Below are 23900 nucleotides of genomic sequence, written 5' to 3'. Positions count from 1 at the left end.
GATGGGAAACAGGACGAGAGTCAGATGCAGTGTTTTGATACAATGAACCCGGTTATGGTTGAAGTAATATATTTTTTCAGTTATGACAGTGAACAGAGGACACTGATGAAAATAATGATTAAAGAAAAATTTTCGGGCTTCCCTGGTGGCGCAGTGGTTGAGAGTCCGCCTGCCGATTCAGGGGACACGGGTTCATGCCCCGATCCGGGAAGATCACACATGCCGCGGAGCGGCTGGGCCCGTGAGCCATGGCCACTGAGCCTGCGCGTCCGGAGCCTGTGCTCCGCAACGGGAGAGGCCACGACAGTGAGAGGCCCGCGTACCGCAAAAACAAAAACAAAAAAAAAGAAAAAAATTTCTATTTATATGAACTAGGAGTTTAAATTAGAAATTATATCCATTGTCCCCTTGTTGCCGAAGAGATTCTAAATCCTTTTCTAATACTTAGAAGTACCATTTATGTGGAGGCAGATTTTTAAAAGTATTTTATTCAGAAAATATGCGTTAAGCCTCTGCATGGGAAATTAAAGACTGATCAGACACGAATCTGTTATTGAACACAAGTTCACGTGCCCTACGCACAGTGAAGCCAAACAAACTAAAATGTCAAGAGTTTGGAGTTTGGAGCAGAGAAAGGTTTATTGCAGGGCCACGCTAGGAGAACGGGCGGCTAGTGCCCAAAAAACTCCGGAACTCCCCGAAACGTTTCAGCAAAGCCTTTTTAAAGGCCAGGTGATGGAGCGTCCCAGCGTGTGGGATCAGCTCATGCATAATTCTCTGATTGGTTGATGGTGAGGTAACAGGGCAGTTCACGTTATGAATCCTTAGGTGCCAGAAGGTCTGGGGGCTACTTGCTCATTATCATCAAATAGTTAATTTCTTCCATGTGGTGGTGGTTTTTAGCCTCTGAAAAACTCATGAAATATGCGTGAGATACTGAGACCAGCTGGCACCAGGGAACCTTTGCTGTAGTGCTTGCACCTGGACAAACCTCCCCTCAAGCAACAGAATACAAAGAAACTATATGGGACTAAAAATAACTGCGTACATGAGTTGGGGCAAATTATGGACAAAAAGATACAGAAGACCAAAAAACTCAAAAGCCAGTTCTGAAGAGCGGGGAGCCAAAAGCAGAGTGTTGGGAGAAAAGCAGGGTACTGAGCCTGACCCCTGCACTCAACACCACCTAAGGGGTGGGCAAAACACCTGAGCCACCCCTCCGACCCCATATAAGGAAACAGCTTGTTCTCGCTCCCTCCCGCTGCAGCAGGGGCCCCAGTAAAGCCTTGCCTGAATTTCTTGTTTGGCCTCTAGTCAATTTCTACTGATTGGGGAAGCCCAAGAACCCTGGTCCGTATCAATACTATATCTGGGAGAGATTCTAAATCCTCTTCTAATATAGCTATATCTGAGCTACAGCAGAGGATATAACGCAGGGTCTGTCCTGGGAAGGCCCCATAGGGTCCTGCTTGGTTATAAATCTATCTTCAAGATGCTTATTGTTCAGTGGGAAAGACACACAGGTAAATCAATGATTGTGTAAAGACTACATGTTATAATAGAAGATGCTAACTAAGGAAGCTCACAAAGGGGACATCTAATCTGCACTTCTGGGAGGAGGTGCATAGGTTCAAATTTTTTTTAAGGTTTTTTTAGAGCACCTTTAAGTTCACAGCAAAATTGAGAAGGGGGTACAGAGATTTCCCATATGTCCCTGCCCCCACTCATGCACAGCTTCCTCATTATCAACATCCCACATAAGAGAGGTATATTTGTTACAACTGGTGAACCTATATTGACCCATCAAAATCACCCAAAGGGCTTCCCTGGTGGCGCAGTGGTTGAGAATCCGCCTGCCAATGCAGGGGACACGGGTTCGAGCCCTGGTCTGGGAAGATCCCACATGCCGCTGAGCCCGTGAGCCACAACTACTGAGCCTGCGCGTCTGGAGCTTGTGCTCTGCAACAAGAGAGGTCTCAACAGTGAGAGGCCCGCGCACCGCGATGAAGAGTGGCCCCTGCTCGCCGCAACTAGAGAAAGCCCACGCACAGAAACGAAGACCCAAAACAGCCAAAAATAAATAAATAAATAAATAATATAAAAAAAAAAAAAAAAAATCACCCAAAGTCCGTAGTTGAGTACGTTTCATGGGCTTGGACAAATGCATAACGATAGGTATCCACCATTATAGTATCATACAGAGTATTTTCACTGCCCTCCACATCCTCTATGTTCAGCCTAGGCATCCCTCTCCCCTACCCCAAACCCTGGCAAACATGGGTCTTTTTACTATCTCCATAGTTTTGTCTTTTCCAGAATGTCATGTACTTGGAATCCTACAGTATGCAGCCTTTTCAGATGGGCTTCTTTCACTTTGTAATATGCATTTGAGGTTCCTCCATGTCTTTTCATTTTCCATTGTCTGGTCCAGAGTTTGTTTATACATCCACCGAAGGATACTTTGGTGGCTTCCAAGTTTTGGCAGTTATGAATAAAGCTGCTATAAACACCTGTGTGCAGGGTTTTGTGTGGACGTAAGTTTCCAACCATAAGATAAATCTTGAAGGGTGAAGTTCAGTTAACTAGATGGAGAGAGAAAAGCTGAATATTCCAGACAGAGAAAACAGGACTTTTCAGGGAATTTCATCCTGACTGGCATGAACTTTGCCGGTATAAAAAGGGATATGGACTTCCCTGGCAGTCAGTGGTTAAGAATCAGCGCTTCCACTGCAGGGTTGCGGGTTTAATCCTTGGTCTGGGAACTAAGATCCCGAATGCCATGCAGCCAAAAAAAAAAAAGGGGGGGGGGCGTAGAGAGAGGCTGGGGTCAGAGCAAGAATGTTCTCATATGCTAAATTTTAAACTTTATCTTGAAGCCATGGGGAATTATTGAAGGTTTTTAGCAGGGCAGTGAAAGGTTCAGAGACCTGATTAACATTCTAGAAAATTCTCCATGCCAGCCACATGAAGGATGCATTGAAGGAGGTGAGGCCAGAGGCTTCTGTTCTCCAAGGAATGAGAGAAGTGAGGAGGCCCTGAACTGTGCACGGAGACAAGACAGAAATTAAGGAGAGAGGCTCTCCAGACGTGGTGGTGGGTTGGATATGGTGGTGAGGCTAACCACGTTTCTGGCTTGGGAGACCAGGTGGATGGGGTGCCCGGTAAAATAAAGACACAGGAGGAGGAGCTAGTCTGGAGTAGACAGAGGCATAATGAGTTTTAGAAAACTTGAATCCTGGTTTTACCACTTATTAGCTGTGTGATCAGGAGTAAACCCCTTAACCTCTATGTAAAATTAGGAAAGTGTTAACGACTTTGTAGGCAGGTCATACGGGGACAGTATATATGAAAGTGCTTTATAAACATGAAAAGGCTATTTAATTCTTACTTACTGTGTATATAAGCCACATAGGTTGTTATTCATGTGGAAGTGATTTTAGGGGTGCTACAGGCATCAATCTCAAATGTATCCTACCTCTAAAGCCCCTCCAGCGGTGCCCTGAAAGGCTGGGGAAGCTGGGTCCTCACCCCACTCCTTCTTTCTAGCAAGGGGAACTCTTTCTTTTTAATTAACTTTTATTGGAATATAGTTGATTTACAATGTTGTGTTAGTTTCTGCTGTACAGCAAAGTGAATCAGTTATACATATTCATAGATCCACTCTTTTTTAGATTCTTTTCCCCTATAGGCCATTAAAGAGTACTGAGTAGAGTTCCCTGGGCTATACAGTAGGTCCTTATTAGCTATCTATTTTATATATAATAGTGTGTATATGTCAATCCCAATCTCCCAATCTATCCCTCCCCCCCCCTTTCCCCTTGGTAACCATACGTTTGTTTTCTACATCTGTGACTCTATTTCTGTTTCGTAAATCAGTTCATTTGTATCATTGCAAGGGGAATTCTTTCTTGCTGGCAAGTTCCCTCTTTGTGCTGAGTAGTGCTGGCTGGTGGGGGTGGGACAGTGTGGACAAAATGAAGCTACCTTCCTTCTCCAGCAGAATCTTGTGTTATAAACGCCCATTTAGGGACTTCCCAGGCAGTCCAGTGGTTAAGGCTCCGAGTTTCCACTGCAGGGGACACAGGTTTGATCCCTGGTTGGGGAACTAAGATCCTGCAACCTGTGGCCAGAAAAAAAAAAATGTCCATTTAATTTTCTTGCCACCGGACTGTACGCTTCCTAAGGATAGGGAGACTGAGTCTTGCTGGATCTTTCTTCCCTAGTGTCTAGCAAGTGCCTGGCAAATTATAGGCTCCCAATAAATTCTGAGTCAATGAATGAAGGCATTTTATCTTCCAATATCCTTTTTCTGAGTGACAGCTTTATTGAGGTATAGTTCACATACTATACAATTCGCCTGAAGTGGGCAATTCAGTGATTTTTAATATATTCACAGAGTTGTGCAACCATGATCACAATAAATTTTAGCTTTCTTTTCTTTTCTTTTCTTTTTTTTCCATTGGCTGCACCACGGGTCATGTGGGATCTTAGTTCCCTGACCAGGGATCGAACCCGTGCCTCCTGCAGTGGAAGAACGGAGTCCTAACTACTGGACCACCAGGGAATTCCCACCACAATAAATTTTAGAACATTTTCAACACTCCCAGAAAGAAATCCCCACACCCATTAACAGTCACTCCCCATATCGCCTCCGCACCCGCCCTCCTTTTCAGCCTTAGACAACCACTTACTTATTTTTGTCTCTATAGTGCCCCTTGTGGACATTTCATGTAAATGGAATCTACAATCCGTGGTCTTTTGTGATGGGCTTGTTTCACATAACATAATGTTTTCAAGGTTTATCCATGTTGCAGCATGTATTAGTACTTCGTTCCCCTTTTTTCCCCTGCCAAATAATACCCTACGATACAGATATACCACGTTTTATTTATCCATTCATTGAAAACAAATGGCAACATAGGAGGCCCCAGCCTCTGTCCCCCAACAAAGACGAACAGTTAGACAGCTATCTACAAACAAAAACAGGTCTGGGAGAGCTCTGGAGTCCACTTAAGAAACTACAGCAGCCCAGCAGAACAAAAAACTTGAGAATAACTACACAAGGAAAGAAGGAAGGTAGCTTCATTTTGCCCACATCATCCCATCCCCCTAACCAGCACTGCTCAGCACCAAGAGGGAATTTGCCAGCAAGAAAGAGCTCCCCTTGCTAGAAAGAAGGAGCGGGGCGAGGACCCAGCTTCTCCAGCCTTTCAGGGCACCGCACGATGGTCCACGTTTGGTTTCACCCCACCCAGACCTGCAAAGCTAAGACGTATAGAGATGACTAGGAACAAGGAAGAAAAGCAGGAACTTCTAACAGCAGTTATGCAGCAGAAGAGATCATGGTTCCAGTGACCTGCTCTGCAAACCAACCCAGCAGCTTTCACCACTGAAGAAACCAATGACCAGCACAGCTACCTCAGACCCCACCCCCCATAGATTTCACCCTACAGGTATTCACACCCACTGATGACAGCCGCCTGCGTCCCTCTCTGCTCCCTCCCCTGCCCCTATCCTCCCCTGGAGTCTGGAACAACACTGGCAGCCAGCCCAGGCCTCTGTGGTTGCATGAATGCACGATGCCAGTCTGGACCCTCTGGTTGAACTCCGCCATCACGTGCACAATCTGGGCTAGCCCTTCCAGCTGCGACCTGGCATGCCGACCACCTGATGTCCGTCACTGGCCTCCAGCGCAGTGCACGTGCCTGGGGCAAACTGTGCAGCCACAGAAGGGCGTGCCAACAGCCAGGGCCCCCGCAGCTGCCTGTGGGCCCAGATCAGGCCCTTCTGTCACTGGCCTGTACCACTGTGCTCACCTGCAGCCAGTCCCTCCAGACGTGCACCTGCACGCCCCTGGCCAGACCCCTGTCACTGGCCTCCACTGCCATGAACCCACGGTGAGACCTGGCAGCTAAAGGAGTGCTAGCCAACAGCCAGGACCCCTGCAGGTGCCAGTGAGCATTCAGTTGGCACTGACCCTTTCTGCCCGCCCAGTCCCCCACCGCTATGTGTGTTGGCAACCAGGTCCTGCTTCTCTATAGGCACCGGCAGCTGAGTGTGTGCATCACTACTGCATCAGCAACCACTGCTACCTGTCTGGTCTCTAGCCACTGGATCTGGAGGGGCTGCTGAGGACCCCAACAGCCCTTAGAGCCACTATAAACACACTGAAGTGCTTGCCAAGGGCCACAGTTGTTGAATCCACACTGTGGATTCCAATGGCCTGAGCTAAAAGATATCATGTAACCCTGAACCCTGCACTTGGCGTCCTGCACCACTAGACTTGGAGTCACAGCATGTTCCAGCACGTCCCCACCCGCAAGTGAAAATCTTCCTTTACCAAAGTCAGCTCGTAAAGCCTGGAGGAGGTGACTGCTTCTTCAAATGAGCAGGCACTTATGCAAGGTTACAGAGATCATGAAGAATCAGGGAGCCATGAGTCCACCAAAGGAATACAGTAAGCCTCCAGTAACTGGCCCCAAAGAAATGGAGATCCAAGAATTGCCCGATAAAGAATTCAAAATAATTGTTCTAAAGGTGTTCAGAGAGCTAGAAAAGAACACAAACAATCTAGCGCTATCAGGAAAACAACACAAGAACAAAATGAGTTCAGTGAAGAGACAGAACACATAAAAAAAGAACCAAACAATAATTTTGAAGCAGAAGAATATGACTGAACTGAAGAATTCAACAGGGAGCTTCAATGGCAGGTTTGACCAAGCAGAAGGAATCAGTGATCTAGAAGGCCACTAGATCAATTGAAATTACCCAAACAGAGGAGCAAAAAAAAAAAAAAAGAATGAAAAGGAATGAAGAGGACTTCCCTGGTAGTGCAGGGGTTAAGAATCCGCCTGCCAATGCAGGGGACACGGGTTCGAGCCCTGGTCCAGGAAGATCCCACATGCCAGGGAGCAACGAAGCCTGTGAGCCACAACTACTGAGCCTGCGCTCTAGAGCCTGAAAGCCACAACTACTGAAGCCCGCGTGCCTACAGCCCGTGCTCCACAACAAGAGAAGCTAGTGCAATGAGAAGCCCGTGCACCACAACGAAGAGGAGCCCCTGCTCGCTGCAACTGGAGAAAGCCTGTGCCCAACAACAAAGATCCAATAGAGCCAAAAATAAATTAATTAATTAAAAGAAAAGAAAAGAAAAGGAATGAAGAAAACCTATGGGACTTATAGGACACCACAAGAGAGACGATGTACGTATCACTGGAGTCTCAGAAGGAGAAGAGCAAGCAATAGGGTAAAAAGCTTATTTGAAGAAATTATAGCTGAGAACTTTCCAAACCTGGGGAGAGACTTGGACATACAACCTCATGAAGCTAATAGCTCACCCCAAAATCTCAATCCAAAACATTATTTTCCAAGACAAATTATAAAATTGTCTAAAATCAGAAACAAAGAGTGAATTTTAAAAGCATCAAGAAAAACAAAATCTCTCATACATAGAGTTGTCAGCAGATTTCTCAGCAGAGACCTTGCTGGCCAGTAGAGAATGGGGTGATATATTTATCTATTCATCAGTTGATGGACAGAATAATCCTTTTAGAATGAAACGTTTATCGTAAGGGAAGCATAAAAACCACCATCACATCAGTACAGATTAGGGTATGGAACACAAGATAAATATACTTTGGTGTGGAAGAGAGGGAACAAGAGTCAGAACATGACTTACTCTTCCCACTTTTACTTCTTCTCTCACCCATCCCCAAAGAGGGAATGTCTTGAGAGAGAGCCCCAAGAGGGAGTGGGCACATTGCTTAGTAAGGCCTTCCCAGGCCCATCAGCCTGGTGGTTTATGTAAACTTCAAGACTATAGTCTTTTAGGAGACTCTTTTGATCTCTCAGGCAGTTTTTAGTTCTATCTTCCATTCCCACAAAATACTGAATTTACATTCCTTTGCACTTTTCTCAAGGTACAGTGGGCCCTCCATACCCAAGTGTTCCTACCCTTCGAAATCAGAGAGGCCAACTGTAAGGGATTTGCGGATCCATGGATTTTGGTATCTGCTGGAGGTCCTGGAACCAATCCCCCGTGGATACCCAGGGACTGCAGATACCCAGGGACGACTGTATGGTAATGGTGAGCAGAGGAAAGAGCATGAGATTCGTAACCAGAGTCCTAAATCCTACTTTCACCACTTACCTAACCATGAGGATGTTACCTGTTTATGGGCGTCAGGGTTGTTGTGAAAATCAAATGAGTGAAAACAGGAGAAATGTGTGTGATATGGTAGAGTAGAAGAGACTTGAAAATCATTTCATCAATTTGACACTCTCAGGGCATTTGCTGGAAATTTTGTGAAACAAACAATATAAAATGAGTTGCAAAGTTCTGAGAACCCCAGAGCCACCCATCTCCTTGGTGGGAATGCATTGCTAGGTGTAAGTCCTTGACCTGCCAAAGCTGGAAGTTTCTGTATTGCGTTACCTGTAGTACTTCTTTCTTGCCTTTGCTCGTTTCAGAATGCCTTGCGGATAATTGTCAAGGTGGCCAGAAAGTGACTAGACTTGGGGCATCCACTTTCCTTTGAAGATGCACAAACGCCCTAACACATGAATCAGCATTTTCTACTCATTTTTCTCTCATTTCCAGCTCCTTCTTTCACCATCTAGTATTTTTTGTACGGTCTTCCACTGCCAAACTTCCAGCTTTGGGAACTGAAACAGGAGCTTGGCATCCAGGCAGTTGTGAATTCCAATCCTAAATCTATCTAGCACCTCTCTTTCCCCATCTGTTAAACAGGGTTAAATTTTTTGCAATATATTACAAATATCGTATCATTATGTTGTACACCTGAAACTCATACAATATTATGTCAATTAAAAGAACCCAAAAATAAATACCAAAAAAACTACACACAAAGACAAAACAAACTCCCCAAAAGCCTATTAATAAAGTTTTAACGATGGGGATAAAGTGCCTAGTGTGTGGATGATACTTAAAGGTGACGCGCAACATTACAACAGGAAACGGGTAACCCTTTGGGGCGGTTCTGGCGTTGAGGTGATCGGGCCCTTTAAGGCTGCGCCCCGGGAGTCGCCGGCGCGAGTTTCCCCGCCCTCCCTCGGGCCCGGGGCGGTGGCGGGGTGGGGATGGGGGGGGGGGGGTGGGCCTTCTAACCCGGAACTGACGGCTGCGCGCTGCCGGCGCTGCCAATCCGCGTCCGAGAAGGAACGAGCGTGAGGCGCCCGAGCGAGCGAGTGAGTGAAAGTGGTGCCGCCCGCCTGCCGCAGGCGCGGCGGGTGCCCGGCGTTTCCCCGCCTCCCTGGCTTGGGTTTCCCTAAATAAGGCGGGCGTGCAGGGTATAGCTCCGCCGCACCTCCTTGCACGTCCTTCCTCGAATAGGGCCTCCCCGTTCCCCGCCGCCCGCGCCCCCGCCTGGGCTGGGCGCGCCATCCCCACAGCGCAGCCTGTGTAGCCTCCGCATCCCGGTCCCCGGCCCCTTCCCTGTCGCCCCGCCGCCCGAGCGGTCGCCGCCCGTTCCGCCGTTCCTCCGCTGCCACCGCTGCCTGCACCATGGGCAGTGAGCAGAGCTCCGAGGCCGAGAGCCGGCCCAACGATCTGAACTCCTCAGGTCGGTGCCCTGATCTCCACCCTTCTCCAGCCAGCCCTGTTTGCTTGCGGGGCGGGCTGCCTTCCAGCCTGCTGGGGACTGGGACCGGCGGACAGGAACGCACAGAAAGCCCTCACCATGCTTTTTTCTTAAAAAAGAAAAAGAAAAAAAATTACCATCTGCCCTAGCCTTGATTCCCCTGACGGAAGCCGGTACCTGTGATTGCAAGCTAAGCCAGCGTGGGCGCCCGAGCCCATTATTTTCAGAACAGCTGTTCCTCTCAGCTGCAGCCTACTCTTTGAAGGAGGACCTAATTAATATTTGGCTTTAGTATTCATGACTGACAGTGAGATTTGGGTCGCGCAGTGGATGGGTCATAGGACCTGAAAGAACAGATTCCTTCTTAAAAATGGGTTCTAGAGATTCTTTTTCAGAAGGAATGTGTGGCAGGTGAACAATCGCTGTGAACCCTTGGGTGAGAGCGAGTCCAGAAACTGCATCTTCCCATCGGAAGGTGTGTCGGCTCCCTTTCTAATATAGAAGTTGGCTAGGAAGGCAGGGGCTGGTGTTTTTCCCTCTTCTTCCCCCGCCCATGTTGTTTAGATCTCTCTCCGAGTTTGATATGGGAGGGGAGGATTATTGTTCCTGTAGCATAATGAGCACTCAGAACAGCTGATGCTTAATTGAGGCTCATTTGCTCCTTTTTTGTTGTTACCCACCAAACTCTAGGACCACTGGGACTGTCCCAGATAAGCTCTGGAGTTGCTAATCCAAATTGGCTTATATCTGGGGCCTAAAAAGAGCCCTGGTCATGGACTGCTCTGATCTTGGTAGGAGGATATGTAGTTCAGAAATGTAGAAGCTAGCAGATCTATGGGTATTCCACACTGAAATGTAACCTTCAAGGCTAGTTCAGTCTACCCTTCTGTGGGCTAGATTGAGATAGCTTTTAACGGTGAGCAGCATCTACTGCTACGTTCATTCTTATTTATTTGAAAGATCCAGAATGTAGTATCTGTTGTAACAAATATAGTAATAATTGTTACCCCTTACCTTCTTGCCTCTGTGTCAGGCCAGAAGCATATTTTGTGAGAAGCGTGTCATCTTTTTTTTTGTTTTTTGTTTGTTTTTGCGGTACGCGGGCCTCTCACCGCTGCGGCCTCTCCCACCGCGGAGCACAGGCTCTGGACGCGCAGGCCCAGCGGCCACGGCCCATGGGCCCGGCTGCTCCGCGGCACGCGGGATCCTCCCGGACCGGGGCACGAACCCGCGTCCCCCGCATCGGCAGGTGGATTCCCAACCACTTTACCACCAGGGAAGCCCGCGTGTCATCTTTTTAATAGGCTTGCTCACCTACTAACCAACAGCATGGGCTCTAACCAGTACTAGAGCATACTAACCAATATTACCGAATAGCATAGGTTAGAATTTACCTGGTTCCCTGTGCTAAGTGCTTCACACGTGTTCATGTTTAATCCTCACAGTAGCCCCATTTCACAGACAAGTAGTAGAGACTAGCTAGAATCTAGTAAACTCTGTTTTCCTCTGGTATCTGGGGAAGGAGGAATCACTGAATTTGTACTAGGAAAGATTTCGGGCTTGGGATTTGTAAAACATTAGGTAAATTACCAAAAGAGGCGAAGAGAGACTTCTTGAAGAGCAATGAAAGTAGCTGAGATTTTAAGAGTCAATGCCAAGCCTTAAGAGACATTAGCCTCCAGGAGGCAGGGCAGTCCTATGGCATACCTGGATCAACCTTTGAGACCTGATTATGATGAGCCTGCAAATACTACCTTCTAGAGTGTAAAACAATAAAGATTCCCTCTTGCCCCAACCAGAAGATGTTTGGGAGCAGAGGATGTCTTGGTCTGGGGAGTCCTTGATAGTTTGAAATCACTTCCCTCTAAGTGGATTACATTCTCCTGGGTACCTGAAATTGACCTGCCTCTTTAGCAGTCCTTCAAGTTTCTTTATTTTGCCTCAGCCTACAGTGGACCTGCCGGTTCTTTCTGCCCTGTGACTTTAAGGGTGAGGGGGCTGGTGCCATCATCTTGTGTTAACCAGGATTTTTTTCCTGTGACTGGGATCTATTCATCATGCTGGGCTTACTGTGATAGGGTGGCTACACAGCTTTGCAACCCCAGCATCACTGGGATGGGTCATGTACACCAACAATCCATTTACCTCCAATTCCCTTCTTAACTCTGTTTCTAGCACTGGTGACTTTGGGCAAGCCACAGCTAAATTTTGTATGCTTATTTCCTCATTGGGAAATAGGGACAAACGTCAGGAGGATCAAAGAAGTAAAAATTAAAAACAATCTGGTTATTATTTTGTGTTTTGAATAATAAACTTTTAATTACAAAAGCAGCCTCATAGATGGTATATGGTCCTATAAAGTTTGAAGGTTTTTTTTTAATACCGTGGGAAATAGAAGTCCTCTGTAATTCATCTCCCCTACCCAGCCCCGACTGCAGGATAACTGCGGTTAGCATCTTTTGTGTAAAAATTATCCTTTTTAATGACTACAGTGAAAACAGCTTTGGTGAGATGGAGGTCGCTAAATAAGATGCAATTCCTGAGCGGTGTAACTTTATTTTCAGTGGCCCCTTCTCCAGCTAAGCATAGAGCCAAGATGGATGATATTGTGGTTGTAGCTCAGGGCTCCCAGGCCTCACGGAATGTCAGCAATGATCCCGATGTCATCAAGTTGCAAGAGATTCCAACCTTCCAGCCACTTTTGAAAGGTAAGGGCTTGCATTTCTTAAAAAAAATTTATTGAAGTATAGTTGATTTACAATATTGTGTTAGTTTCAGGTGTACAGCAAAGTGATTTGGTTTTATATATATGTGTGTATACACACACACACACACACACACACACACACACACACACATTCTTTTTCAGATTCTTTTCTATCAGAGGTTATTACAAGACATTGACTATAGTAGCATCTATACTGCCTATTCTGACATCTATAGGCAGATCTTCCAGACAGAAAATCATTAAGGCAACAGAGATCCTAAATGACACAATAGAACAGTTGGACTTAATTGATACATACAGGACACTACATCCAAAAAAACAGAATACACATTCTTTTCAAGTGCACACAGAACATTCTCTAGGATAGATCACATACTAGGACCCAAGCAAGCCTCAATACATTTAAGAGGATAGAAATTATTTCCAGGGATTGCATTTTATCTTATCTGGACTTGCTGGAAAGGTGTGCCTGATTCACCATTCTCCCCTGATATCTCTGTGCCTTATGCATCTCCTTTAGGTCTTTGCTTAAGTGGCATTTTCTTGGTGAAGCCTTCCTTGACGGCTGTATTTAGAATTGCAGCCCTTTTCCCTGCCTGTTTTTCTCTGGAGTACATAATCACCCTTGACTTACTGCATAGTTTACTTATTTGTTCACTGTCTGTATTTCCCTGCTAGAATGTAAAGCTCCATGATGGTAGGAACTTTACATGTTTTGTTCACTGTTGAATCCTCAGCACTTGGAATAGAGCCTGGTGTAAAGTAGGGACTGAGTAAATGAATGAATGAATGATGATGAAGTTGGCTTACCTGTCGTATTTCCCCAAAAAGATTTTCATTCTTATTTGTGATCTGGACTATGGGTTGACTAGTTTACCTCCATAGAGAAAATCTCCATGATTACTGATACACTTATAATTAATCCTGGCAACTGTTTTGTTTGACAGGGAGTTCGTGTTTGAAAGGAGAGAATGTGTACAAACCGTCATCCCTCTTAATATATGATTAGCATATATTGAGGTAGTTACCTTTTAATATGAATTTTATTATTCATTTGATAATTTTATATTTTATTAACTTGTTATTAATACATGCATTATTTTATTATTTTCATATCTTTATTAAGTAGTGGCAGTGATTTTTTATTAACTGAATGGGGTTTCTGCTGTAAGAATCACTCTGTCCCCCTCTCACCACAAAAGATTAGGAAATGTAAATGATTTAGTTGACCTACCCTGGTTTACTTAACCTGGTACAGTATAATATGAAACATCTTACATTTATAGAGCTATTTGTATTAAAAGGTTCCCTCCCCTACACGCACATACATATTATCCCTTTAGTTCTTACATCATTAAATATGTTTGAATGATTTGTGCCAGATTAGACAGCTGGCAGCTAGAGGTTGAACTTGAACCTTTATCACTGATGTCAAATCCTGTACTAGTTAAACTATTCCACACTGTACTTAAAAAACAAAAATAAAACCAAATGGTGCTTTATAGATGATCCATATACTTCTCATTCTTCCCAGTACTTCATCTGCTTTACAGATGAGGAAATACAAGTTTTCAATCTTCCCCCAGAGGCCTCAGTGTTAGACACTGGTAAACTCTTCTGATTCTTATGCAAAACAACACATTACATCCTGTTACCCATCTTCTCATTAGTTTCTGTTATTTTGAGGAATAATGTGATTCTCCAAAGAAGCCAACATTAATGAAATTTCCATTTTCATATATCCTTGTGCAATCAGATTTAAAACACACACCTTTATCTTTAGAAACTTAGAGGCGGACACTTGTATTCTGTCCTCCATCCCTTCTGGAGTCGCATGTATCGCTCACAGTCACAGTCACAGCCTCTACTTCCTGTTAACTATGTCCTCTTTCCTCCCAAAGTCGTCTAGTCCTGGGTGAGGCCTGCGAGATCTAGTTTTGTCCCCACTTCTGGGAAATGCTGAAAACAAACAAAAACTAAAAACTAAAAAAACAACCCCAGAACTTTGAGATGTATTTAATAATTTTCTGGAATTAGTGTTTCTTCTTTAAGCATTTGAAATAATTCATATTTTATGATAAGTTGACTCGTAGGGGAAACATCTGGGAGAAGGTTTGGTGTTAAGGGAAGCTAACCTCAGATTTAAAATCGTCACTGGGAACCCCAAGAGTGAATTATTAGTGGGGTGCAGTTAACGCGACACAGCTGGACTTGCTTGCATTACTACCTGGATTTTATTTATTTTTGATTGAAGCGTATTTGATTTACAGTATTGTGTAGCTTCAGGTGTATAGCATAGTGATTCAGTATTTTGCAGATTATATTTCATTGTAGGTTATTCTGAGATAATGGGTTTAATTCCCTGTGCTATGCAGTATATTCTTGTTGCTTATCTATTTTATTGATATATTTAGTAGTTTGTATCTGTTACTCCCATACCTCTGATTTGTTCCTACCCCTTTTCTCTCCCCTTTGGTAACCTCAGATTTGTTTTCTATATCTGTGACTCTGTTTCTCTTTTGCATATACCTTCATTTGTATTATTTTTTAGATTCTGCATATACATGATATCATATAGTATTTGTCTTTTTCTCTGTCTGACTTATATCACTAAGCATAATATTCTCCAGGTCCATCCACATTGCTGCAGATGGCAGTATTTCATTCTTTTCTAAGACTGAGTCATATTCCATTGTATATATATTACCACATCTGTTTTTTTTTTTTTTTTTTTTTTTTTTTTGCGGTACGCGGGCCTCTCACTGTTGTGGCCTCTCCCGTTGCGGAGCACAGCCTCCAGATGCACAGGTTCAGCGGCCATGGCTCACGGGCCCAGCCGCTCTGTGGCATGTGGGATCTTCCCGGACCGGGGCACAAACCCGTGTCCCCTGCATCGGCAGGTGGACTCTCAACCACTGCGCCACCAGGGAAGCCCTATATTACCACATCTTAATCCAGTAATCTGTTGATGGGCACTTGGGTTGCATCCATATCTTGGCTATTGTAAATAGTGCTATTATGAACGGTGCACGTATCTTTTCAAATTAGTGTTTTTGTTTTTTCTGGATGTATGCACAGGAGTGGGATTGCTGGATCATATGGTAGTACTATTTTTAGTTTTTTAAGGAAACTCCGTACTGTTTTTCACAGTGGCTGCACCAATTTATACTCCCACCAACAGTTTACAAGGGTTCTACTACCTGCATTTTATTTTTTTTTTTTTTTTTTTTTTTTTTTTTTTTTTTTTATTTTTTTTTTATTTTTTCGGCGGTACGTGGGCCTCTCACCGTTGTGGCCTCTCCCGCTGCAGAGCGCAGGCTCCTGATGCACAGGCTCAGCGGCCATGGCTCACGGGCCCAGCCGCTCCGCGGCACGTGGGATCCTCCCGGACGGGGGCACGAACCCGTGTCCCCTGCATTGGCAGGCGGACTCCCAACCACTGCGCCACCAGGGAAGCCCCTACCTGCATTTTAATTGTGACTTGGCTACCAACTGGCTGTGTTGCCCTGACTTTGTTTTTCACCTCTCTGAACCTTGGTTGTTGAGTATGTTGAGAATAGGTGCAGGAGAGAGGAAGGCTCGTGAGAAGCAGCGTCTAGTTAAGAGGAGTCCTAGAATTTGGCTAAAGAGGGTAGAGAAATCACCTGAGGAGAGTGATGTGAAAATAGAAATGGTAACAAGGGGCAGTGGCCAGATTGCAGGGCACAAAATAAGCCAGTGAGCATTTAAGTTGATGCTCGCGTTTTACTTGTGAAGAAGAAACATCTTGGACAGTGATTAGAAAAGGTAGGCAAAGGGGACAACTGGGTGGAAGTGGTAAGTATAATCATGATAGTAATAGTAGCTAATCCTCACCTCCCGTGCTCTGCATACCTATTATTCTTTCCATTTTCTACATTAAAACATTGAGGCTCAGAGAGCTTCAGTTCATTGCCTAGAGTCACATGGCTATAAATGATAGCCCCTCTCCAGATGACATCAGGACATCGAGTTTTAACTATTTGTACATAGAATAAGAGTCAGTTTCAGACTCATAGATACAGAGAACAAACTTGTGGTTGCCAGAGGAGAGGGGAGTTGCAGATGAGGGAAATAGGCGAGGGAGATTAAGAGGTATAAACTTCCAGTTTTAAAATAGATAAATCATAGGGATGTAAGGTACAGCATCAGGAGTATAATCGGTAATATTGTAATAACTTTCTATGGTGACAGCTGGTAACTAGATTTATCATGATGATCTTTTCGTGATGTATAAAAATATCGAATCACTATGTTGTACACCTGAAACGAATATAGTATGGTAAGTCAATTATACTTTGATTTAAAAAAGAAAGACTCAGTTTCCAATTCTAGCGAAGCCCATGGTAAAAATCATGAGGCTGTAATGGGAAATAGGGTGATGGGTGTGAGCTGGCTTGGATTTTCAGGTGCCGCGTTTGTTACAGAGCCTCCTGCTTTGACATTGTTCTGCCCGGTAATTTAAAGCCCTGCATCTGCTTGCTGGCCTGGGCAGGGATCACTCATCTCTGTTGCCTTTATGCTCTAATCTCTTTCCCCCTTTACTGCTTTCAGGATGAGGCTGTTTCTCAAAGAAGTAAAAGGGCCACACAGTGAGGGCTACCCCCCAGGTCTGATTTCAGAAAGCTTTTATTCCAGTTAATGACAGTGTATTCTTTCAAAACAATACATTCAAGTACTACACAGAGTTCACGATTGTTCCATAATGTCATATGATGTAATGCTAATGCTGGTGGGTGATCTGCAGAGGCAGTGGCTGGGCGAGTTTGGGGCTATTCCTATGACTGAGGTAATGTATGCATTTTTAATAAGCAAGCAGATTCTTTCTCTGGTCTTAACCCTTTTGGGTGACTATCCCAGGGTATAGTTTATGCTCCATACGAATGCCAAATAACATTACATTAGTAAAGTTCCTCTTTTATTTTAAGCCAAAAGAATTTCTTTTTTTCATAGCAGTCTCTGAAGTACCAACTTACTTGGAAATGTAACACACTTAAGGGAAAATGAGAAATTAAAAAATTAGAAGGTAGCACTAAATGGCCATGACAGAGCACAAAAGCAAAATGTAGATTTGATGCAAATTAGATTCCCAGAGGTTAAACAAACCCTATAGATTTCTTACTTAAAATTCAACCATTCATATTTTTTAATTAATCCCACTCTCATGTCATTCTATAGAAATGAAATACAAGTGAAATGCAATATTGATGTTTTATATATAAAAGTTATAAAATAATTATTCTTTTCACTCCTGGCAATGAATATATGTGCACGCATGAGAGGACATGGTGGTGCGTACATATATGACTTTCTTTGCAACTGACTGATCATTTTTGTTACTGACCCTGGATACAACAAGACATAAGATTATAAGACTTCCCTGGTGGCGCAGTGGTTAAGAATCCACCTGCCAATGCAGGCGACACAGGTTCGAGCCCTGGTCCAGGAAGATCCCACGTGGCAAGGAGAGACTAAGCCCATGTGCCACAACTACTGAGCCTGCGCTCTAGAGCCCGTGAGCCACAACTACTGAGCCCACGAGCCACAAGTACTGAAGCCCGCTCCGCAAAAAGAGAAGCCACCATGATGAGAATCCCACGCACTGCAATGAAGAGTAACCCCCGCCCGCTGCAACTAGAGAAAGCCCGCGTGCGGCAACGAAGACCCAACACAGCCAAAAATAAATAAATTATTTACATAATTTAAAAAAAAAAGATTGTATTGCTGCCTAAGGAGGGGACTGTCTTTGTTACCAACAAGGGAGATCAGACATACACAGTGTAAAAGCCTCAGTGATACTAAGCAGCTCTGTTGGGAGTTCTGTGCTTGGTTGTTAAGAATGTGCTGCATATGTCCAAGTATGTTCTTTTATTGTAGTTTGCTGTTGACAGTTCTGACAGTTCCCAGAGGTAACATTTGTGCAGATGCCAGTGGGATGGGTGCAGAGACAAGAAAGCCAGTCCCCATGCACTGCCCTCAGAGAGCAGGAGCCCCTCCTCTCTGCTGGGTCACAGCCACTGCTGCCCTGGCTGCTGCTTCTGCAGATCTGTATCCAGGTCCTGACTGGGTTTTACAGAGTCCCAAGAGTCCTGGACTGCCCCACACGTGCTAGTTATTGCCACGTATATTTTCTTTGCTTATAGACCCGCTCCATTGTTCCATAGGACTTCACTTAGAGACACAGGTCCTAAGATAAAATTATTAAGAATTTCAGAAGGCAGCACAAGGGCACTGAACCAAATGTGGAGGACCCCTTTTGAGAACGGGGCCCTGTGGGACTGCACAGTTGCACGGCTGTGAAGCAGTTGTAATCCCACAGGTAGTTCAGGTTTAGGTGCTGTTTGATCCAGAGGTTTATCATGTCAGGGTCTCATTTTACTTTTCTGTAATTTTCTCTGCCTTTTCACTCTGTCATCCTTCATGTATTGGTTCCATCCTTTGACTAGTTTTCTACCTGAAAGCAAAATGGCTACAGGAGTTCCAGGTCTTTTATCCACATAATGCACACTCTGTAGCAAAAGAGATTCTCATTAGTCAGGCGTGGGTCACATGGTCATATGCCTAGGTGACAGGCTACCTAATTGGCTTAGTCTAGCTCACATACTTCACCACTAAAGTACAGTAAAGTTTTCTGGAACCATATGGCTCCTAGCATGGAAACTGAGGACTGTTAGGCAGGAATTGCGACTGTGGGAGAAGTCACAAGTGTCCACTACAGACTGTTTCTTGAATTAATGACTGACTGACAGATTGGAGTACTTCATCCTGGCAGAGGATGTGTAAATATGCCTCTTGTTTCCAAAGTCTTAACTGAAATTGTAACTAATACTGTATAAACTGAAATTGTAACTAATACTGTATAAACTGATATCTAGATAATTATAATATGGCAATTGTTAAAAGAATTGTGATAAGAAAAAATCCTATTGCCTATTTAGAGATATTGAAAAAGAAGGACTTAGTACCAAAAACGTTACCAGTGTTTTTCCAGCACTGCTGGAGGAAGATGCCTCAAGGCTTCCAATGACCAATACTGATTATATTCTAGGTATATGTGTCTCTGAAGATATAAAGGATAAAACACTAACGTCATGGGACTACCTTTCAAGCAATAGCAAAATTTCTTCTTCTTCTGTGATTAACGGGCAGCTTCTATTATATACAGTAATTTGGTTGGTTTTTTTTTTTAAACATATATATTTATTTATTTATTTTTGGTTGCATTGGGTCTTCGTTGCTGTGCGCGGGCTTTCTCTAGTTGCGGTGAGTGGGGGCTACTCTTTGTTGCAGTGCGCGGGCTTCTCTTGTTGGGAGCACGGGCTCTAGGCGTGCGGGTTCAGTAGTTGTGGCATGCGGGCTCAGTAGTTGTGGCTCACGGACTCTAGAGCGCAGGCTCAGTATTTGTGGCGCACGAGCTTAGTTGCTCCGCGGCATGTGGGATCTTCCCGGACCAGGGCTCGAACCCGTGTCCCCTGCATTGGTAGGCGGATTCTCAACCACTGCGCCACCAAGGAAGCCCAGTAATTTGGTTTTTGTGATGAACATACACACCAGGAGGAAATGTATACAAATGTATAGTAGCTATTAATAAATTATCAATGTAGCTTAAAAAAAAGAACCATGATGCATGTGAAGGAGATTTTGACAATTAAAAAGAGCCTGGGACTTTCCTTGGTGGAGGAAAATCTCACAAAACGGCAGTGAAGGCTCTCAAATCACATGGAACATTGAGAATTAGCGTTGGAGGTTGAAGCCGGGAAAGAATGAATCCATGGAAAAGGTGGATGTGAAGAACATGAGGGAGCTGGATTTCAAATGACCAGTTAATTCACATCTTTCTCACCAACCCACCTATCAGCCAGACAAATAATATAAGCGAAGAAGGTCCTGGCATTTATCAGACATCTGCGTGTGCCCGCTGTCAGGCCTTACCTCTGCATTGGAAAGTGGAGTGGCAAAGGAGGGGATGAGGGGGTGGGTCTTAATCAGAGCCACAGTCTTCTCTGAACCGCTGAGCGGTGACCTCCAGACCCAGGGTTGATCCTCAGGGTGTATTTTCCCCCAGATACCATCTTTGAAAAGTTGATAATTCATTCCCGATTACCTTGTAGGTTTATTTGTATGCATCATAGCGCTTCAGTTAACCTTTTAAACGTGGCCGTTAACTGGCAAAGTGTGAGTCTTACTCAGAAGAGGGGGACGCACTAGGAGAATGGTCACTCGAAACCAATGGAGAACGTTTGCGAGAGCAGCCTCACTTTGTTCCGCACTCCAGCAAATCTCTGTGCCTGCATCCATTCTTGTTTCTTTCCATGAAATCTCAGAGGAGGTGTGTCTGTGTCTTTTATTAAAGAATCATATATCTTCTAAAGAAATTAAGGGAAGAAAAAACTATATGTTGAATGTTTACTCCCATGTTTATCATTTCTGGAATTCTTAATCTCTTCCTATGGATTCACGTTTCCATTTGATGTCATTTATTCTTAGTCTGAAGAACTTCTTGTAGCATTTCTCGTAGGGCAGGTCAGCTGGGAACAAATTCTTTATTTTTATTTATATAAAAATGTCAGTTTTGCCCAGTTTTGTTATAAAGTTTTTTCTTTTTTTTTCTTTTTTGGTAACTACTATATTTTTGAGGAGATATTGTGAGACTTTATGTAATCTTGTTTTTCAGCACACTTTCTTTCACCAGTCATAATAGCCATTGATATTTCTTGCTTGAATTAATTATACAGTGATGGTTACCAAACAGTGATTTTTCTAAGTTTATCATTCCTTCTACATTTATTAGTTTGCATTTTACTGTAAGGAAGACCTTTCTCTTATCCCCAGTTTTTATTCATTTATTTGTTTAAGTCAGTGTGGAACAGCGACTTCCTATTTTATTCAATGAGTTGTGATCTGTTAAAGTCATTATATTTGGCCCTCCATATCAGTGGGTTCTGCATCCACAGATTCACCCAAGGGCGGATTGAAAGTAGGAAAAAAATCCAGAAAGTTCCAAAAAACAAAACGTGAATTTGCTGAGCGCTAGCAACTATTTACATATCATTTACATCAATTTACATAGTATTTGCATTGTATTAGATATTATAAGTAATCTAGAGATGATTTAAAGTATACGGGAGGATGTGCGTAGGTTATATGCGAATACATTTTATATAAAGGACTTGAGCATCCAGGGACTTTGGTATCCACGGGGATCCTGGAATCATTCCCCTCATGGACACCAAGGAGCGACTGTTTTTTTTGTTTTGTTTTGTTTTTGCGGTACGCGGGCCTCTCACTGTTGTGGCCTCTCACGTTGCGGAGCACAGGCTCTGGATGCGCAGGCTCAGCGGCCATGGCTCATGGGCCCAGCCTCTCTGCGGCATGTAGGATCTTCCTGGACCAGGGCACGAACCCGTGTCCCCTGCCTTGGCAGGCAGACTCTCAACCACTGCGCCACCAGGGAAACCCCGACTGTTTATTTTTAATTGCAAAATGCTCCATATTTGGCTAGTTGGAATACCATCAATTCAGCTTCCTGTGTCCTTTTGACGTATTCTCATTATTCTTTGAACGTATTTTTATTTTATGGCACAATATAACGTTCCAGACTTACCTTGTTCTTCCCTGGCCTCAGCCCTAGAATCAAGCATTTCTCCAGGAGCCCCGGTTCTTTTAGTGGAGGGTGATGTTTAGAAACCACTCCCAGACCCTCTTGGTGTGTTTAGCAAGGAATATATATATATATGTGTGTATATTTATATATACAAACTCACACATTTATACCTGTATTTATTTTTAAATTTAACCTATGTATATTGAAAAGGATGAGTTCACACTTATGTGCACCATATGTTCTTTGATCTATAGGGTTATAGTTATTATCAAATACCTTGGCCATTATTTCTTCCAGTATTTTTCTGCCCCTCCCTTCCCAGTTTCTATGTTCGACCATGTGGTATTTTCTCACAGGTCATTGATGCACCTTTTGGATTTTTTTTTCCTTTCTGTCTTTTTCCTTTCTGTCCTACTTTGGGTAATTTTTAATGCTATGTTTCCAGGTTGAGTGGTCTTTTTTTTTCTGTCATGTCTATGCTGCCATTAATCCCATCCAATGCATTGTTTTAAACTTTTTATTTTATGTTGGAGTATAGTTGATGAACAATGTGATAGTCTCAGGTGTACAGCAAAGTGATTCAGTTATACATGTAGGTGTATCTGTTGTTTTTCAAATTCTTTTCCCATTTAGGTTGTTACATAATATTGAACAGAGTTCCCTGTGTTATACGGTAGGTCCTTGCTGGTTATCCATTTAAAATATAGCAGTGTACATGCCAATCCAAAACTCTCTAGCTATCTCTTCCCCCAACCCTTGTATTTTTAATTTCAAATAACTGTGTTTTTCAGCTTTAGATATCCATTCCCCTCTTTTTTAAAAAAAAGTCATTTCTTTGCTTTATCATGCTTATGTTCTCCTCCACTTTTTGAACATATAGAGTATATTTATAATAACTCTTTTAACTCTTGTCTGCTAGTCCATCATTTCTGGATCTGTTTTTTTTTTTTTAATTGAATGAGCTTTCTCAAGTCACATTTTCCTGCTTTTTTCATGCCTGGAAGTTTTTTTTTTTTGGGGGGGGGTAGGAGTTTATTAATTAATTAATTTATTTTTGCTGTGTTGGGTCTTCGTTTCTGTGCGAGGGCTTTCTCTAGTTGTGGCAAGCGGGGGCCACTCTTCATTGCGGTGCGTGGGCCTCTCACTATCGCGGCCTCTCTTGTTGCGGAGCACAGGCGCCAGACGCGCAGGCTCAGTAGTTGTGGCTCACGGGCCTAGTTGCTCCATGGCATGTGGGATCCTCCCAGACCAGGGCTCGAACCCGTGTCCCCTGCATTAGCAGGCAGATTCTCAACCACTGCGCCACCAGGGAAGCCCCGATGCCTGGAAGATTTTTACTGTATGCCAAAGATTGTATATTTTATGTTTTGGGGTGCTGGATTTTGTTTGATTCCTTTAAAGGAGATTGGACTTGGTTCTGGCAGAAGGTTAAGTTACTTGTAATCAGTTCTAGGCTTGCTTTTGAGTTTGGTTAGGGCTCATCCAGAGCAGTCTTACATCTGATTTAATTAAACCTCCCTACTAAGGCAATACCCTTCTGAGCATGCTACCCATTGCCCCATATATTATGAGGTTTTTCCACTCTGGCTGGTGGGAACATGAACTGCCCTTAGCCTTATGTGAGTTTCAGAAATTGTTTGGCTTACTGCTTTCCTGGTTCTTTCTCCAGACTTGTGGAATTTCGGCTCATAAATTCACAAGTTACTGTGCAAGGGTTCAAGAGTGCCCTGTGTGATTTCCACAGTGTGCGTGTGGAACGCCCTTCCCTCCCATCCTCTGTCGTGCAAGTTCTAGACACCTTAGTCTCTGCAAACTCCACTCTCTCTTCAACTCCGAGGCCACTGTGCCTCCCTGGTCTGCATCCTGAGACCTGCCTTTCAGCAGTAAGCTGGGGAAATGATAGAACTCACTTGTTTTCCTTCTTGTGGGGCTCAAAGTCCTGCACTGCCTG

The 23900-nt window shown here is 43.9% G+C and overlaps 1 protein-coding gene across 2 annotated transcripts in view; it reads left to right on the top strand.

Moving 5' to 3' along the window:
* The first annotated feature begins 9166 nt into the window (after window positions 1-9166).
* Window positions 9167-23900, top strand: part of BORCS5 (BLOC-1 related complex subunit 5) — a 96453-nt gene continuing 81719 nt past the window's right edge. The window contains exons 1-2 of one of the 2 annotated variants that reach the window (XM_065887471.1): window positions 9167-9581; window positions 12164-12307. In XM_065887471.1, the coding sequence (XP_065743543.1) occupies window positions 9524-9581; window positions 12164-12307 (202 nt within the window). In that variant the 5' untranslated portion in view covers window positions 9167-9523. The remainder of the gene's footprint in view (window positions 9582-12163; window positions 12308-23900) is intronic. The other variant, XM_065887472.1, reaches the window with a different exon arrangement.

Source organism: Phocoena phocoena, chromosome 11 (assembly GCF_963924675.1).
Source record: "Phocoena phocoena chromosome 11, mPhoPho1.1, whole genome shotgun sequence".
Taxonomy (NCBI): Eukaryota; Metazoa; Chordata; class Mammalia; order Artiodactyla; family Phocoenidae; genus Phocoena; species Phocoena phocoena.
Note: the sequence above shows the minus strand (reverse complement) of the source record. Positions and strands in the feature narration are given on the sequence as shown.